The sequence below is a fragment of the Tamandua tetradactyla genome, chromosome 5 (genome assembly GCF_023851605.1).
Source record: "Tamandua tetradactyla isolate mTamTet1 chromosome 5, mTamTet1.pri, whole genome shotgun sequence".
NCBI classification, from domain to species: domain Eukaryota; kingdom Metazoa; phylum Chordata; class Mammalia; order Pilosa; family Myrmecophagidae; genus Tamandua; species Tamandua tetradactyla.
The window spans coordinates 93,293,873-93,312,452 of NC_135331.1; the positions used below are offsets into that span (position 1 = coordinate 93,293,873).

At 37.4% G+C, this 18,580-nt stretch overlaps 1 protein-coding gene and 1 pseudogene across 5 annotated transcripts in view; one reads left to right on the forward strand and one right to left on the reverse strand.

Annotated features, from left to right (window-relative positions):
• Nucleotides 1–18,580, reverse strand: part of STK38 (serine/threonine kinase 38) — a 99,061-nt gene that overhangs the window by 37,622 nt on the left and 42,859 nt on the right. The window contains exons 1-2 of one of the 5 annotated variants that reach the window (XM_077161621.1): nucleotides 5,878–5,988; nucleotides 4,799–4,835 (exon numbers count right to left, since the gene is read on the reverse strand). Coding sequence is in view for 3 of the 5 variants with exons in the window: in XM_077161619.1 (XP_077017734.1) it covers nucleotides 5,878–6,008 (131 nt within the window). In the remaining 2 variants the exon portion in view is untranslated. Of the gene's footprint in view, nucleotides 1–4,798; nucleotides 4,836–5,877; nucleotides 6,014–14,393; nucleotides 14,700–18,580 lie in introns of those variants that run through there. The other 4 variants (XM_077161619.1, XM_077161618.1, XM_077161622.1 and 1 more) reach the window with 4 other exon arrangements.
• Nucleotides 3,130–3,630, forward strand: LOC143684558 (proteasome subunit alpha type-6 pseudogene; annotated as a pseudogene).

Consider the following 18,580-nt stretch of genomic DNA (forward strand, 5'->3'; position numbering starts at 1 on the left):
AGAGATGGTAAGTTGTTTTGAAGCTGGGACAATATCTAAATCCCTTTTCTCCATTAAACACAGTGCTTCATACACTGCAAATTTTTAAAACATGTTACTTAATTTAAAAAAAGGTCAAAATGTATAACAATGTGCAGTCATATTCATACCCACCCTGTTCTACGCCTGGCTTAGGCTCCCCTCTCAACATCCTAATTCACAGGCAGGAGGGATGAAAAAAGGGGGCTAGCCCACTCTACAAGAGTTGAATAGATAGCATTTCTAATTTCTGTTAATGAGACACTTAACACCAGGAAAAAATAGTATTGAAATAAACTAACTGTATCTTCATGATCAAAACTGAGAAAATGCCCAAGGAATAACCTAAAAATGAATAACACAGATTTTATCTCAATAAATTACTTCAATTCTACACCCTGGGGCCTAAAGAAAATTGACAACAGCTTGTCAATAGCAGTCACATATTGTAACTGAGCAAAAGATCAGACCTACTGAATTAGGTTTTGTGGCTTGCATTAATTCATCAAAACAGTCTTCATGAAGAAAAGAAACGAGAGACTATTTTCAAGAGGAAATGCCAGTTTCCTCAGTTTTGACTTGAGAAAGCTACAAATTACGCAAAGCACTTTTTTAACTTAGGGTGTTATGTTCACTTTTGGTGTTATGCAGTTTCATGGATTTTTAAAAAAAATTTTCTAGTACATATATACAACCTAAAATTTCTCCTTTTAACCACATTCAAATATATATATTTCAGTGCTATTATTTATGTTCAGTGTTGGGCTACCATCACCACCATCCAATACCAAAACTTTTCCATTGTCCCAAATGGAATTTTTAATAAATGACTAGTCAATTATTAACATCGCTGCATTCCTAGGATCACATAAGAGAGAATAGAAGAGTTGCTATTCCTAGAGAAGTTTATAATAGAGGCCATAATTGAAGGCCAAACATCGATTAAAGGAATAGCGAAGATGAGTTTGCTATTGAATAGATGCAGCTGATAGTCTACCAAAGGCATTTAAAAAAAGAAAACTCTGTAATACTGTGAGTTGGAATACTAGACTCAGGGAGTTTAATTCTCTTAAACCAATTTTTAGAACTTGTTATAGTGTTTCTATAAAACTGCTCAATGTTCTCATATTTTACTTTTACATAGGAAATAATTCTCAAATGAATTTTATTCTTTTTCCTCTGTCTCTTAGTTTTGGTCTCATCTTTCCCTGCAATAAAGCCTTTGTTTCAAATACAACCCAGTGTCTACTACAAATGGAACAGTGAAAAGTTGCACATGAGAAGCTGGAGAAACATCTGAGTTTCACAGGTACCCAGAAAAGGCACACAAAAACAGAATGTAAACTTTTATGGCAACCTGATCTTAAATTTGACTGGTCCAATACTTACTACTTTGTATTTTCCAACATATTATTAGTCACATTAATAATACAGTGTTTCTTTATTATTGGTTGTTTTATATCATTAAAATTCTGCTTATATAACAAGGCTCTATGATATTTCCTCCCATAACACCATATAAATTTGGAAACTCCTGTTTCTGACCATTCTAATTTTAGCTTGCTTACTACGGAGGTACTCATGCCAATCACTGTTGTTTACCTGACAATAATAAAAAATAGTCTTATCAAACTGTATCAAGAAACTCAAACACAACTACAATTTATGCCCAAAAAGAGGTCTCTAAAGGAGAAAGATTTACAAGGAGATTCTGATAAAAGACTCAAAGTACCTCTAATTTTTTTAAATGAAAAAGAGTGGTGAATATCGTTTATAATACAGTCATTTAAATTTAAAAAAAAAAAAAAGAAAGAAACAACAAAACCACAAAGGTTTTGGAAGATTTTTTCCACCTTAAGAACCAAAAGCAGGGGGTGCAAGGGTAGTTCAGAGGTAAAATTCTCACCTGCCAGGCAGGAGACCCAAGTTCCATTCCTGGACCATGCACTTCCCAAACAAACAAAAATCAAGTAAACAAAAATTCAACAAATGGTGCTGTAATAAGGGGATACGCACATGGAAAAAGAATGAAATGTGACACTCACCACACAGCATACAAAAAAAAAAAGCACAGGTTTACCAATTTAAAAAAGCACTGGTTTCAACTCATTGTGGAATACAATCTTAGTGTAAATCCCAATGTAACACTTATTAATAATGTAAACAAAAAAGTATATTATCTTGTATAATATATATCAATAATAAACCATATCTAGGGTGGGCCACAGTGGCTCAGTGGCAGAGTTCTCATCTGCCATGCCAGAGACCTGGGTTCAATTCCCGGTACCTGCCCATGCAAAAATAATAATAATAAAAAAAATAAATAAACCATACCTAGAGGAGCAGAGTTGGTAGGATAAAAACAAGTTATCATTATATAAAACAAGTAAACCAGAATTCATAAGCATTTGTTTTACAACTACAACACCAGAAGCTCTGATTTCAAGAAAGTAGCTGTATTTCAAAATAATACAAAGGTTTCACACTCCTGAAGGTATACTATGAGAATTTATCTCTGAATTTCCCATAGTACAAAGGACACTGTGCCAGTACTTGGTGTTTGCACAACCAAGTACTGGCCACCACCAGGTATAAAATATTTTGCTATTTTGCATATAGATCTGCATAGTCAAGGTTAATTCATACCTCCCACACAAATTATGATTTATATCCTCTGAATAATGTGCGTGCAAAAATCCTTAACAAATATTAGCATATCAAATCCAGCAATATATGAAATGGATAATAATGAACAAAAGGATTTTATCACAGGAATGCAAGGTTAGTTTAACATTAAAAAAGTAGTCCATGTTTGCCTGGTGCAGGAGCACAGGGCCCAGCAGCTATATTTGAAGTAGTGGGTACACCAACACATCCTGTGGTTCTAGCACTGGTTTTGACTGTCACATTACCATTTTTTTTCATCTGAGTGCTGCCTCTACCAACAAGAATATGCTTTTAAGACTATTAACCAGGGTGGTCTTACATCAGCAGCTGTTAGAGGGAAAGACTGTGCAGTGACTGTCACACAGAAGCAAGTACCTGGACAAATTATTGGATTCCAGCACAGTGACTCACTTATTCAAGATAACAGTAAAAACTGGCTGTACGATGACAGGAATGACAACTGACAGCAGTTTCCAGGTACAGAGGGCACACTATGAAGCAGCTAATTGGAAATACCAGTATGGCTATGACATTCCTATGGACATGCTATGTAAACAAACTGCAGATATTTCTCAGGTCTACACAAAGAATGCTGAAATGAAGCCTCTTGGTTGTATGATTTCACTTGATATAGATAAAGAACAAAGCTTTCAGGTGTACAAGTGTGACTGTGAAGGTTACTGCTCTGGGTTTAAAGCCACTGCAGCAGGAGTTAAACAAACTGAGTCAACCAGCTTCCTTGAAAAAAAAGTGAAGAAGAAATTTGATTGGACACTTGAACAGACAGTGGAATGTGCAATTACATTTCTGTCCACTATTCTATCAATTGATTTCAAACCTTCAGAAATAGAAGTTGGCGTAGTTACAGTTGAACATTCTAAATTCAGGATTCTTATAGAAGTAGAGATTAATGCTCACCTTGTTGCTCTAGCAGAGAAGGACTAGAGACTATCATTGTAATTGGTTTACCAAATCCATAACGTCATTTGCTTATGTGTTTGGTAAAAACAAAACAGTATTAGGGAGGCCCCTGGATTGAAAAAGGAACCTCTCCAACTCCTCCTACCCCTGAAGTGATCAGGACTCTATACAAATAAAAACAGTGCTTTTGGGGATAAAAATAATCAGTCCATATCATTCACCATATTAACAGAATACAGGAGAAAACCCATATGATCATTTCAGTAGATACAGAAAAAAAGCATTTGACAAAATACAATACCCACTTAGGATTCTCAGCAAAATAAGAATATAAAGGAACTTTCTTAACCTAATAAAGGGCATCTTTGAAATAATTACAGCTCACGTCATAAGTAATACTGAAATACTGAGAGTCTGTCCCCTTAAACTGGAGACAAAACAAAGATGTGCACTCCAACCACTTCTAGTCACCACTACACTGAAAGTCTCAGGCAGTACAACGAAGCACAGAAAAGGTGTATAGATTGGAGAGGAAAAAGTAAAATTGTCTATCTGAATATGACATGGTTGTTTATATAGAAAATCCTAAGAAATCTACAAAACAACTACTAGAATAAGTAAATTAACAGGTCATAGGATACAAGGTCAATATAAAAAAATCAACTGTATTTCCATGTACTAGCAGCAAACTATTGGAAAATGAAATTTCAATTATCTATTTATAATAGCATCCAAAAAAACCAAAATATTTAGGAACAAATGAAAAAAAAAAAAGACACACAAAAACTCCGCACTGAAAACTAGAAAATACCGCTGAATAAAAACTAAAGAACACCTAAATAAACACAGCAATATACCACAAGGATGGATCAGTTAAGATGTCAACACTGTTAAGATGTCAATTTTCTCCAAATTCATCTATAAATTCAATACAATCCCAATCATAATTCCATTAGGCTTTTCTGTGGAAATTGACAAGCTGATTCTGAAATTTATATGGAAATATAAAGAACTTAAAGGAGTCAACAAAGTCTTAAACAAAAAAGAAAAAAACAAATTGGAAGTCCTATACTACCTGACTTCAAGACTTATTGCAAAGCTACAGCAATCAAGACATTATGATATTGACATAAAGAAAGACAAATATACCAATGGAACAGAATAGAGATTCCAAAAATAGATTCACACTTACATGGCTATTTCATTTTTGGCAAAAGCGTCAAAGCAATCTAATGGAGAAAAGACAATCTTTTCAACAAATGATGACAGAACAACAGGATAAAGAAAAAATTAAATCTCAACCCCCTACCTCATACCACACATACTTATTAATTCAAGATGGGTCAAAGAACTAAATGTAAAAATTAAATCTATATGAATATAATTAACAGCACTGAATTATATACATGAATGTGATTTAAAAGGTAAATTTTAAGGGTGGTACAAGGGTAGTGCAGCAGAAGAATTCTTGCCTGCCATGTGGGAGACCCAGGTTCGATTCCCAACTCACACACTTGTCAAAAAAAGTAAATTTTAGGTCAATACAATTAAAGGGGGGCGGGCCACAGCGGCTCAGCAGGCAGAGTTCTCGCCTGCCATGCTGGAGACCTGGGTTCGATTCCCGGTACCTGCCCATGTTAAAAAAAAAAAAAATTAAAGGGAAAAACTAGGACTATACAACAAAATGAACCCTACTGTAAACAACAGACAAATCAAAAGTACCATAATAAAATATTTTGTCATGCGTTTTAACAACTGTATCTCACTAACGCAAGGTGTTGTCTATATATTTTATGCACAGTATTTCCATAAATCTACAACTTCTCTTACAAAAAAATAACAACTAAATTTTTTTTTAGGTCTAATTTTTTTTTATTAAGTAAAAAAATTAACAACAAACAAAAATATTAACATATTCCATTCTACATATACAATCAGCAATTCTCAATATCATCACATAGTTGCTTATTCATCATTTCTTAGAACTTTTTTTTTTAATTAAATCTATAAAACTTCCAGAAGAAACATGGAATACCTTTATGACTTGGGGATAGGCAATGAATTCTGTGTTACCGACTAACAGTAGAAATAAATAAGTGGATTAGTAGAACAGATTTTGGAAATCTGTTATACTGTCATTCCATTGAAATGGAATAGGCTATATCTTGGCTGCTATTCTTATTTCCTGATAATGATATTTCAAATGTTCTTTGTGATACCAGACACAGATGTCACAACCATGACATAATTCTTTCAATGATACTTCTTTACCTCATTTCTCGTTCTTCATGTTGAGCGATAAGGTTGCTATAAAAATTCTCCAGTGTCACTTTTGTCATAGTCACCCTTTCCTTTGTGTGGTTACTCATGGACGAGCAAGGTGTTGAACCTGTCATTGCCATGGCTGCTAGAAACAAAGAAAAGGAGAATTATCTGTTTTGGAGTTAGAATTCACCAATTAAGCATTTTCCTACACTGCTAGTAGGAATGTAAACTGGTACAAATTTTCTGGAGGACAATCAGGTAACATGTTACAAAAGCCAGACAAAGAGAATTCTAGTACTTAGTGAAAACAAATATGTATTATGCCCTACGACCGAGCAATCCCACCCCTGGGTATAAAGCCCAATGAAATTCCCACACAAGCTCTTAAGGGAACAAGTACATGATATCCATTAAAGAGAGGATGTGTGGGGCGGGCCACGGTGGTTCAGTGGCAGTTTTCGCCTGCCATGCCGGTTTCCCAGTGCCTGTCCACGTTAAAAAAAAGAGAGAGAGAGAGAGAGGATGTTTGTTATGCCATCATGTGTTACATGGAGTTAAAGGCAATTAAGTAAAGAAATGCATAAATAAAATGCTATAGATGCATACTAGCAAATACCATGAAACAGTCAGAAACAACTAACTACCTGTTCCTCCAATCGACAAGTATAACTTTAAAACAAAGTGTTGCATTTTTTAAAAGGAAGAGAACAAGATTATGATATCATATACGTAACTAAGAATATACATAATACATAGAGATAAGAATGAAGCCAATCAGGTGGGGATTAAGGTAATTCAGAATACAGGGTAAGGAAGACATTGTATTTTAGAACCTCATCTACTCTTTGAGACCAAAGAACGAAAAGTTTATTTTGTCCAGAATTTAAATTTTCTGTAGTATATAATCTAATTCAACCTGTCTGGACAGATCATTTAAACAATCCAAATATAGGGCGCCCAGAATAAGAATGAGGGCATTTTATCCTGTAAAGCTTAATGTAATGCCTGGATAAATCCCAGAGTATATTAAGCAGATAATCAAAAAGTATTAACAAAGTCCCTTGAGGGATGGGAGAAAAAAATATTAAACTATTAAACTTTATCAGCAGGGGAACCCCTGATATGTGTCAAACATTAGGGGCACCCAAATCAATAGGCCAAACCCTTGATCTTTTTTTTTAATTGAGAAATCTTCACACACATACATTCCATTATTGGGGTACAATCAATGGCTGACAATATCATCACATAGTTGTGTATTCAACACCATGATCATTCTTTAGAACATCTGCATCACTCTAGAAAAAAGAAAAGAAAAAACTCATGCATACCATACACCTTCTCTATTTCCATCTAGCCAATTTATTTTACCCTTTGTCCCCCCTATTATTTATTTATTTATCCATATTTTTTTACTCATCTGTCCATACCCTGGATAAAAGGAGCATCAGATACAAGGTTTTCACAATCAGAGTCGCACTGTAGAAGTTATATCTTTATTTTATATTAATAGTCTTCAAGAATCAAGATTACTGAAAAACAGCTCAACAGTTTCAGGTATTCCCTCCAGCCACTCCAATACACCATAAACTAAAAAGGGATATTTATATAATGCATAAGAAAACCTCAGGATAACCTCTCAACTCTTTTTGAAGTCTCTCAGCCATTGAAACTTTATTTTGTCTGATTTCTCTCTTCCTACTTTTGGTCAAGAAGGCTTTCTCGATTCCTTGATGCCAGGTCCTGGCTCATTCCAGGAGTTCTGTCTCATTTTGCCAGGGAGATTTACACTCCTGGGAGTCATGACCCACGTCATATGGAGGGCAGTGAGTTCACCTGCCAAGTTGGCTTAGAGAGAGAGAGCCCACATCTGAGCAACAAAAAAGGCTCTCTGGGGGTGATTCTTGGGCCTGATTTTAAGTAGGCTTAGCCTATTCTTTGCAGGAATAAGTTTCATAGGGGCGAACCCAAAAATCAAGGATTCAACCTTTTCATTTGGTTGTCCCCATTGCTTGTGAGAATATCAGAAATTCTCCAAATGGGCAAGTTGATTTCATTTTCTCCTTTCTCCCCAGTGCCCCAAGAGGACTTTGCAAATACTTCTTTATTCATTGCCCAAATTACTCTGGGATATATGGGGGCATTACACTAACCTGGACAAACCAACAAAATCTCATGCCCTATCCAAAATTTTTATAGTATTCAATAAAACTGACCATATAGGTTAAATCAGGAAATGCACTACCCAAAATATAAATTTTACACCAAATAAACATCTCTCCCTTTAGTCTCACATAGAAGTTGAAGTTTTAAAATATGGATGACATCATCCTCTACCTTGTATTCTGATATAAACTTAATCCTTTCCAGACCAGCTTCATTCATATCTCTACTCAAAGTCTGATCACTTTTTCAACTTTTTAAATAGTTCCTGTAAGGGGTACTGCTGACTTTCATAGCTTAGAGCTCATGACTTTCATGAGCTCTGAGTCTCAGGTATCATAAAAATATCTGAAGTTTCTGGAAATGACTGAGTTATATATAAACAGTTTAATATCTCAGAATTCAGAATTAACAGTTACACCTCCTGAATATATGACTGCTGTAAGAGCTTATAATCTAGGACCCTTTACAATAGGCCCCAACCTCATAACCCATGTTCGCGACTTCCGGGTTTTATATTATAGTTCGTCTATATGATTGAGGCATAATACTTATCTTTTTGTTCCTGACATTTCATTCAACATACAGTCCTTAAAGTTCATTCACCTAGTTGCATGCCTCATAAATTCATTCCTTCTTGCAGCTACATTAGTCCATTGTATGCATATACCATAGTTCCCCCTTCCATTCCTCAGTCGTTGTACTCTTAGGCCACCTCCATTCACTGTGGGTCCACTGCAGCCAAACACCAGTGTGCAAATATCCATTCCTGACTACACATTCAGTTTTTCCAAGCCCTTTATCTTGAGGGTTGCGCTCCTGAAGTTTATGCATGTAGCAGAAAAGGTTAGCCTACCTATAAGTATGCCTAAGAGATACTTCCAGAGAACCTCTTTTGTTGCTCAGATGTAGCCTCTCTCTCTCTCTAAGCCCAAATCTGTAAGTGAAATCATTGCCCTCCCCACTACATGGGGCATGACACCCAGGGATGAAAGTTTCCCTGGCAGCATGGGAGATGACCCTCAGGGATGAGCCTGGCCCTGGCACCGTGGGATCAACAATTCTATCCTGGCCAAAAGCGGGAAAAAGAAGTGTAATAAATAAGGTATCAGTGTCTGAGACAGTTCAAACGAAGTTGAGAGGCTACTCTGGAGGTCACTCCTACATGAGCTTCAGTTAGACACTGCTACCTATCATAACCTGCCAAACCCCAACCAAAACCATTCCAGGCAATTCTAAAGAACACCTAGGGCAGTATATAAAATTCTACAAAGGTTCCATGAATTAGGGTGACTTTCCAGAAACCTACAACCTCCAGATGGGTCTCTGGACCAGGTAAGTCCTGAAATGCAGAGGGGCCAGTCTCTCCAGAACATCAACTAGTTCCATCCCACTATCCCATATGACTGACAGCCCCTTCCAACATGAAAAAGTTAGAATGGCACAGCCAGACACCCCTAAAGAGTGGGAGAAAGTTCAAAGGTGTTGCTGGAGTTAAAGAGAGAAAGTAGGATTTAACAAATGAGTATGACTGATGAATCATTATACTTATGTTTTTTCAATCTCCGGTGTCTTAGAGCAGTTGGAGGTAAAAACCTAGAATTGTGAAGTGGTAGTCCATATTAAACTCTGAAATCCGTTCAACAACTAAATGTTGTGATGTGCTTTGAAATTTATTGCTTTGTATATATGCTATTTTTCACAAAAAAGTCGATTTTGATGATAAATGCACAGCTATATGATGAAAATTAATGTAATCATGCACTGCATTAAAGAATAAAGAATTTACAATCTTAAAAAAGAAAAAAATAGTATTGTTCTTTGTCAACCAGGAATCTACCCTGAATAAAATAGAGGTTGTACGGATTCATACACAAGTAGGTTCAAAGAAGCACTGTTAATGACAAAGGAAAACTGGAAATAATGTGAATAAACAATAGAGGATTGATTAAATATAAAGAGTCCTATAACGAAACATAGGGCAATTAAAATATGTTCAAATGTTTCATGTCAGGGGAAATGTTTCCAATCTAAGTGAAAAGAACAGGTTATAAAACAAAATGTACAGCATGATATCAATCTTATTTATTATGTACTACAAGTGTCCAGAACTTTTAGAAATATATGTATCTATATACATATTTTTAGTGGCTTAATTCTAAGTAGTGAGAATGCAATAGAAAACTTCATTCTTGTTTGTGCTTTTCTATGTTTTCTGTATCTTCCTCAACGAGCATATACTTTTACAAACTAGTCGCCAATAACTTTTTTTTTGGTATGGGCAGGCACCAGGAATCAAACCCAAGTCTCCGGCATGGCAGGCAAGTGGCTGTGACACTGAGCCACTGACCAATAACTTCTTAAGTTTATCATTCCTATAGTTAAAAACACACAAACTAAACTAAAAAGCTGATGTATAGGTAGACATGTTCTGACACAAATCTTATACTTGGTAAATGTTTGTTGTTATTTGAATTTTGAAGATAAAATAAAGACCTATAATAGAAACAGAAAAAATCTGAATTATAATTCTAGTGGTAGAAGATAACATATCTTTACATATGAAAAACCAACACCAACAAGTTTAGGTAGCTTTTGAAATTTTTTTCCCTAAATTTAAAATCTCACTTACTCCCAGATATTTTTGGCAACCTATATTGTCATACTTGGCCACACTGTTCATCAATTCTGACTTGCTCCTGCACTGGAGTAATGTTCAATCTTTTATCCTTATTATACCTTCCTCCCACATGGCCTACCTCTAATAAAACTTGAGAAAAAATATGGATGGATAAAGGATCATTTCCAATGATAGTACATTTTATGAAGTTTTCTTAAGGTTCTACCCTTAATATTTAGCAGTTTTTAAAATTGATTTGTGACTTTAAGGCTTTTAAGGAATGTGTAATTGTTTGTTATTCTAAGAAAAAAAAGTTTAACATTAAACATTCCCAGTCAAGTCCTCAGGTGACTGCAGCCTTGGCTGATAGCCTGACTGCAAGTTAATGAGAGAACCTGAGCAAGAACCATCTCCCTTCGCCATTGTGAATTCCTAATCCTCAGAAATTGTATTAGAAAATGAATGCGTTGTCTTGAGTTGTGAAATGTTAGGGTAATTTTTATGCATTAATACAAAACTAATATAATGTAAAAGAAGGAGGGGGAAGATACTCAGGGGAAAATAAAACACAGAAAAATCCTTTCAGCAAAGAGCCAAAATCAAGGCTCTACTTCACCATCAAATATTTTGATTTACGGTCTGCCAAAATGATCAGTAATCACAAATGCAAGATGATATATTCAGAGCTACACCCTACTTTAAAATATCAAATTATTTTTATGGGGAAATTTCTAGTGATACTAAAGCAAACTCAAATGCTTTTAGGAAATCAGTAGATGATAGAATTAGAGGGAAAAAAAGTGTTTGGTTTATGCAGCTTGGGTGTGGTTCCTTATTTGTCAGCCTGTACCCCCTCCGCCCACAATGAAAACCACATGCACTCTAAGTGCATTTGTGAAGAAATTTTAAAACCAGATCCAAAAACAAGCAAAAGCAAGTGAGAGCTCTGTACTCCTCCCTTGTCTGAAAATTTCTGGAGGCCCTTTATATATGTGTGGTTACACTGTAACAACTGAAATTACTTCAACATAAAAAATAACAAGAAAATGAGAGTACTTTAGCCTAAAACAAACAGTGCCTTCCTTATAGTAGGTGATTAATAAATGTAATTTGAGCAAGTTAATGATTTTTTAGTTGTCAACAAAGCTAACGAACAAAGATTACACTTACACTGATGGATACATTAGAAAATGAAAAAATTACAACAAAAAAAGTTTGACTCATTTAGGTCCCTGGTATTACTTCCTAATCTTTTAAAAAGATCAACAGGAGATAAAGTAAACTAAAAGATGCTCATATGTTAAGCCAACAAATTCTCTAGAAAGGGGGTTTAAACCCTTCACATACAGTCTCTAATATAATGGCAAAGGTTGCATTGTACTTCCGTTTGACCTTTCTCCAAACTTCCTCCTCCTTCTCTTCAATCTCTCATAAAAGGTTTCGCCTATTCTAATAATCTTTTTTTTTTTTACATGGGCAGGCACCAGGAATATTCTAATAACTTTTAATCAAAAGATACAATAACTATTGCCCTAGTAGCAATTCAAAGATTCCCTGGACCTAAACAGTACTTAATTTGTTCTTTGACATTCCATTCAGCTTTATCTGGACCTTTAGCTTAAGTTTTGTTTAACAGAGGAGAATTCTTCAGTTCTTGTTTTCTTGTTTCTTGCCCTGCTTGTGTGGTGCCTTCCCCCCCACATACACACTTAGGAGGGTCTACGTAGATATTATAGACCCCAGCCAGATTTTCCCAGACCAAACTGGCCTCCTATCAGGAGGAAAGAGTCACCTGCATCGGTTTTCCCTGAGGGTGAGACCCAGCAGGTTGAAAGACTTTCCTGTGAAGTCTCTGGACTCTGTTAACAGTACTTAATTTATTAAGACAGGGGTTTCCCTCATGCTTTCATAATTCAAGCCTTTACACCCTGAACTACAGGCCACTCAAGACCCTTGCTCTATTTGTTCCATTCGCCTTCAACTCTGCAGATTTAGGGAATAATGAGTAGGTGAGAAATTTTTAAAAGTTAAAAAAAAAAAATTAACAAAAGGAAGTGGAATCAACAGAAGAGTAGAACATATGGAATAAAAATAAATAATGGGGGAACAAATGTTAAAAATAAATTCAGTTTGAAATAGTGGTAAATGAAAGCGAGGGGTAAGGGGTATGGTATGTATAGTCTTTTTTTTCTCTATTATCATTTTATTTCTTTTTCTGTTGTCTTTTTATTTCTTTTTCTAAATCGATGCAAATGTACTAAGAAATGATGAATATGCAACTATGTGATGATATTAAGAACTACTGATTGTATATGTAGAATAGAATGATACCTAAATGTTTTGTTTGTTAATTTTAACTAATAAAAAAAGTTTTAAAAAAAAAAAAGGAAGTGGATGTGGCCCTCATAAAAGTTAGGGGTCAGGACTGCAGACACAAAAGAAGGTGAAAGGAAAACTACCATTTTATTCAATAGAAATAGTTAAGCCTCTCCGGCTGATCAACTTTACAACGGTACTCTTAAATCTACAACTATTTCTTCCCTTACCAATATTTTGTCTATTTCTTTGTGACTGACAATCCACATTCTTTCATTTGGACAATTCAATATTGAGGCCAGGACTATTCCTTAAAAGTCATCTATCTAATCTCTCCTATCAAACTGTAAGCCACTGGGACACAAGCATCCTGTCTTATACTCATTTTAACATCCTTCCTCAAACTCATGAACAGTGCTAAGCACTTAGTAAGCATCTTACGAAAGATTTAGTAGGGGGGAAAAACCTCATTTTTTATATCCATTCCTAGGAGTTGACAGTATGTACGTGTGATGAGAAATAGAATTGTGGAATCCACTATTTTAAAAAACCTCACTCAGGATGGGAAATGCTTTTCTATACAGAATTAGAGATATCTTCTCATGGGGAAGGTGATATCTAAAGTTTGGGGCTGAGAGAGAATGTTATTGTAGTGGTGGTTGTTTTATGTTTAGGGAAACCACATCTACCGCCTGGCTAAATTGGAGACAAGGTGAGCTGAAAGGAAGTGGAAGCACAGGGTCTACTTCATCCAACCTCTCCCCACGCACTTCTTAAAAAACAAGTTTCTTTTCAAGTCTTTTAGTCATTTCATAATGCAAAAGATCTGGTCTCTCTACTAGCCCTTCTGCGCACTTTCCCCTAAGTCCTTGTCAACCTTTTCCTTTCCGCTGATTCTGTCCCTTTTCCATTCTCTAAAGTCTCCACTACATTTTCTTGTGGTCTTAAGATTATCAGAAGCCCAGCATCCTAAGACAAAATAGGGGGAAAGGGCAAACCCAAAGGAATCAGATCTCAAGGTGGGTTTTCCACATCTCTGCCTAAGAGAACAGCTCCCAGGTTCCTAGATCCCAGAAAAAAGGGAAAGGAGGTGGAAATTGATGACGACTGAGGGGACTGAGCGATGGAAGCAAGTAAAACTGAAAACAGGCAGAAAACAGCCTGGATCCCCGTCCCAAATGCACACAGAGGAAGAAAAAGGTCGGGGTGGGGAGCCTGGGAGAAGTACAGAAGCCGGAGAAGGAGCCTCTGGAGACCGGGAGAAAAGAGACTGACAGAAGGCTGAGAAGAGGGATGGCGGGGTCGAGGGGACTGGGCTAGGAAGGGGGCGCTGATGGGAAGGGGGGGTCCGAGAGGTAGCGGGAAGAGAAGATGAAGGAAAAAGTCTGGGATGGAGTGATGGCAGTGGCAGTAAGACACTTACCAGAGCCCCAGGGAAGGCGGGGCTGGGGGCAGCAGACAGCTGCAGATCCCGGTCCAGCCAGCAGTCCCGACGTGTGAACAGATGAAGCCCCAGTGGCAGCAGCCGGTCTTACCTCTCAGCCAGAGAGGTAAGAGAAGGCGCCAGAGGCTCTGGGGTCGAGGTCGAAGAGCGGTTGAAAGCGAGGACAACAGGAAGCACCCCAACTGCCGGAAAGGACGGCAGCGTGGAGGGGCCAAGGCAGCCCGGGTCCCCGCAGCCGAGAGGGGCTGGCGCGGCGGCCACCTAGGCCGCGCATGCGCGACTTCCCGGCAGCGCGGCCGGGATTGCAGGCCTGCGCATGCGCGGCTCTGCCCTACCCACCCACGGTCCTCCCTACTTGGCCGCCTAGCGGTCAAGACCTGGGTGGGGCCGGAGGTTGGAGATGTGAGGCCATGTAAAGATGGGGGGGGCAACGAGGAGATTGGTTTTGATTTTTTTTAACTTTTTGTTCTGAAGTAATTAATTATAAACTGACAAAAAGTTGCAGAATTAGTACAGAGAGCACCCGTATACCCATCACCCACCCAGCTTCCTCAACTTCTTAGATGATTATACCACATTATTAAAACCAGGAAATTGACATTGGGCCAATGCAATTATCTAGACCGATACAATTAAGTAGATTACAGACTTTACTAAAATTTAACCAGTTTTGCATGCACTCATTTGTGTGTGCGTGTATGTGTAGTTCTGTGAAATTTTATCACTAGTATGGTTTTTCTTCCCCCTGGGTTTTTGATCATTGTAGCAATAGGTTTATTGGAGCCCTTGGCCCCACCTATTCTTGCAGTAAGAATCAACATGCATTATCTGTGATCAGCTGAGTTGGCATAGGTTTGGTTATCAGCTACCTCAAGGGCTTTCAGTGTGCACAAAATAACCTACTTTTCAAGGCCACCTAACAGCTTAATCTCTACCACCTGTTGGGGTAAGGCAGTCCCCAAGTTTACTAGCTATCGCACTAACTCATTCCTTAAGAATGGAGCACATCAATATGCATAACCTGGTATTTCCCTGGAACTTTGTTTCCTGTGTGACAGGTAAGACTCAGACTTAGAGTTCTGCTGTTCTGAAAGTCAACGTTACTCTATACAGCAACTGTTTTTAAAAAAGCCAAAAAAGATATCAGACTTCAATCAGAGATACGAACAAAGCTGATCTGATTGGGACTAAGGTAAATCAGGATATAGGATAAAGGATGATACAGTCTGTATTCTAAAACTTCGCCTTCTGTATGAGACCAAAGGAAGAGATGTTTATTTTGTCCAAAATTTAAATTTTCTGTAGCACACAGAAATTATACTACATTATTAAAACCAGGAAATTGACATTGACCCAATGCAATTATCTAGACCAATACAATTAAGTAGATTACAGACTTTACTAAGATTTAACCAGTTTTGCATGCACTCATTTGTAAAAAAAAAAAAAAAAAAAAAAAACTAATTTGACCTGCTGGCTAGTTCATTTAAACAACTTAAACACATGGAGCCTAGAGTAGGAAATGAGATCTTATAATTCCGTATAACTTAATGTAATACCCTGATGCATTCCTGAGTATGTTGTGAAGATAATAAAAAAAAGTATTTGCAAAGCCCCTCAAGAACTGGAGAGAACCTGTTAAACGCATCCCCTCACACACCCCACCCTTGACCCCGGGAAATTCCTGATACTCTCACAAGTATTACGGATTCCCAAATTAATAGGCCAACTCCTGGATATTGAGGCTTGCTCTTATGAAACTTATTTCTGTAGCAGGGAAGCTAAACCTACCTAAAATTATGCCTAAGAGCCACTTCCAGAGAACCTCTTTTGTTGCTCAGATGTGACCTCTCTCTAAGCCCAATTCTGCAAATAAACTCATTACCTGCCCCACTGTGTGGAACATCCAGGGGTGTAAGTGTCCCTTGCAACGTGGTGCATAACTCCCAGGCATGAGCCTGGCCCTCTTGACCAAGGGGGGAAAAGAAATGTAACAAAATTAGGCTTCATTCCAGGTGCCAGTCTATGCAAAAAAAAAAAAAGGCTTCAGTGCTAAGAGATTTCAAATAGAGTCAAGATCTATTCTGGAGGTTACTATTATGCAAGCTTCAGCTAGATATTGCTAATTGCTGTGGTATGTCAAGCCCCAACTAACAGTATTCCTGAAAACCCTAAAGAATACCCAGGGCTCTATCTGAGACTCTATAATAAAGTTTCACTCACTAAGTTTATTTTTCAGAAACTTAAAACTTCCATATTGTTTCTATGACAGATAAGCCCTGAAATCCAGAAGTACCAGTCTCTCCAAGAGCATCAACCATTTGCATCCCTCTTCTCCATAATGTTGACACCCCTTTTCCATATGAAGATGTTAGAATGGTTATTGCCCAAATATCCCTAAAGAATGGGAGAAGAATCAAATGAGGAGTTGGAACAGAGAAGTTAGGATTTAACAAATCAGTATGACTACTGAATCATTTTATTGATATTTCTTTTTAGTCCTCAGTGGATTAGAGCAGCTAAAGGAAGTATCTGAAATTGTGGAGCTGTATCCCATACCATACTTTGAAATTTGTTATATAACTGCTTGTTAAAATGTACTTTGAAATGTATTGCTTTTTTGCATCTATATTTCACAATTTAAAAAATGTTTTTTAAAAAAAAAACAGGAAAAAAATAAAATTAATTGACAACAACAACAGAAAAGAATGGAGCACAGCACTCCGGACCAGAAAGTGTCAGGCTCCTGGAAGTAAGTGTCAGACACGGTCCCTGCTTGGTTTCAAAGGGGCCATCTACAGAGCAAAATAAGCTTGTGTGCAAATCGTTCCGGTATTTTGTGATGAGTTATTATACCTCGTGCTCTTGTAACTGTGTGTGAGACCATAGGGCCAAATTTTATCCTGCAAACTTGGACTCCCAGGCTTTAGTTCCTTAATGGTCTTAAAAACACAGGACTTCCTTGACTTCTTTCATCTTGCTAGACTTCAAAACCCGGGTTTCCTCTTGTCTCGCCTCACCCAGAAACCAGTTCACCTTTTATCCTCTCCACCCAGAAGCGCTTCTCCCCCAGAGGCTTTTGTCAGAGTCCTATCCTTCCTTAATGACTTAATAACAGTGCAAGATATTTGCATAGTACTTTACAATTTACAAACCACTTTCACTCATTTAATCCCACTTGATCCTCACAACTGGGATCAACTTTGTCAAGTTTTACAGATAAAGTAAAACTAACACTCAGAGAAACTAAGTGACCTGCCTGAGTTCTCACAATTTGTAAACCAGGAACCAAAAACAGTCCCCATCACCTGACTGAAGTCCTGTGTTATTTCTACTTTTCCTCTTTCCTTCCTGCAAAGTCCAGTTCAAATTTTATCTTTTCCTTGGAATTTTTCAAGTTTCAGAAGAGAGAATTCACCTCCTTTCTATATTTCTGGATTAATTTGTCTATACTCCTATCCTAATAAGCACCAAAGTTTTCCTCGAATTAGTCCATCCAAAATATGTTGCTCTCCCTGTGTGGAGCCAAAGGATGGCATTTTACTTTGACTTCAATAAGTATAGTGGATTTTTGTCATTCTTTTGGCCACCCAGCACCCAAACCCCCTTCACATGTTTAGAGTAGCACCCAATTTATTAGACAGAGCCCATTTCCCAATATCAAAACCCAAAATGCCAAACATCCTCTCAGACTCCCTTGCAGCTGGGTGTAGACACAAAGCCTAAATGCCACCAGTCACTTATGCCACACCAACCCTGCACTTGCATGCTTTGGCCTCATTTGCTTCATTTTAATTCTGGTCCTTTTGGAGCCTGTCTTTATTTTAAATTTTGATATGTAGTTCATCATGAATTTTTGTATTAATTTAGTTTTTTTTAATATTGCATTAAAATAATTCTTATCTTGTAACTGAGATTTTTTTTTTTGCACCCCCTTAAATATTGCACCCAATGCAAGTGACTCACTCATCTCCCCCTAGTCCCGGCCCTGGAAAGATCACTCTGAATCTGTTCTGGCAAGGGTGGTGGCTACTCTGTACAGTTTCTAGAAGCTGATGCAGCCTTGGCATAGGTGGCAGCAGCCAGCAGCCATGATCAGTGTTGTCAGCCACACCAGCTTCAAGGTCTGTGCCCAGGGGTGAGGACAGTGGTTCTTGCATTTGGCT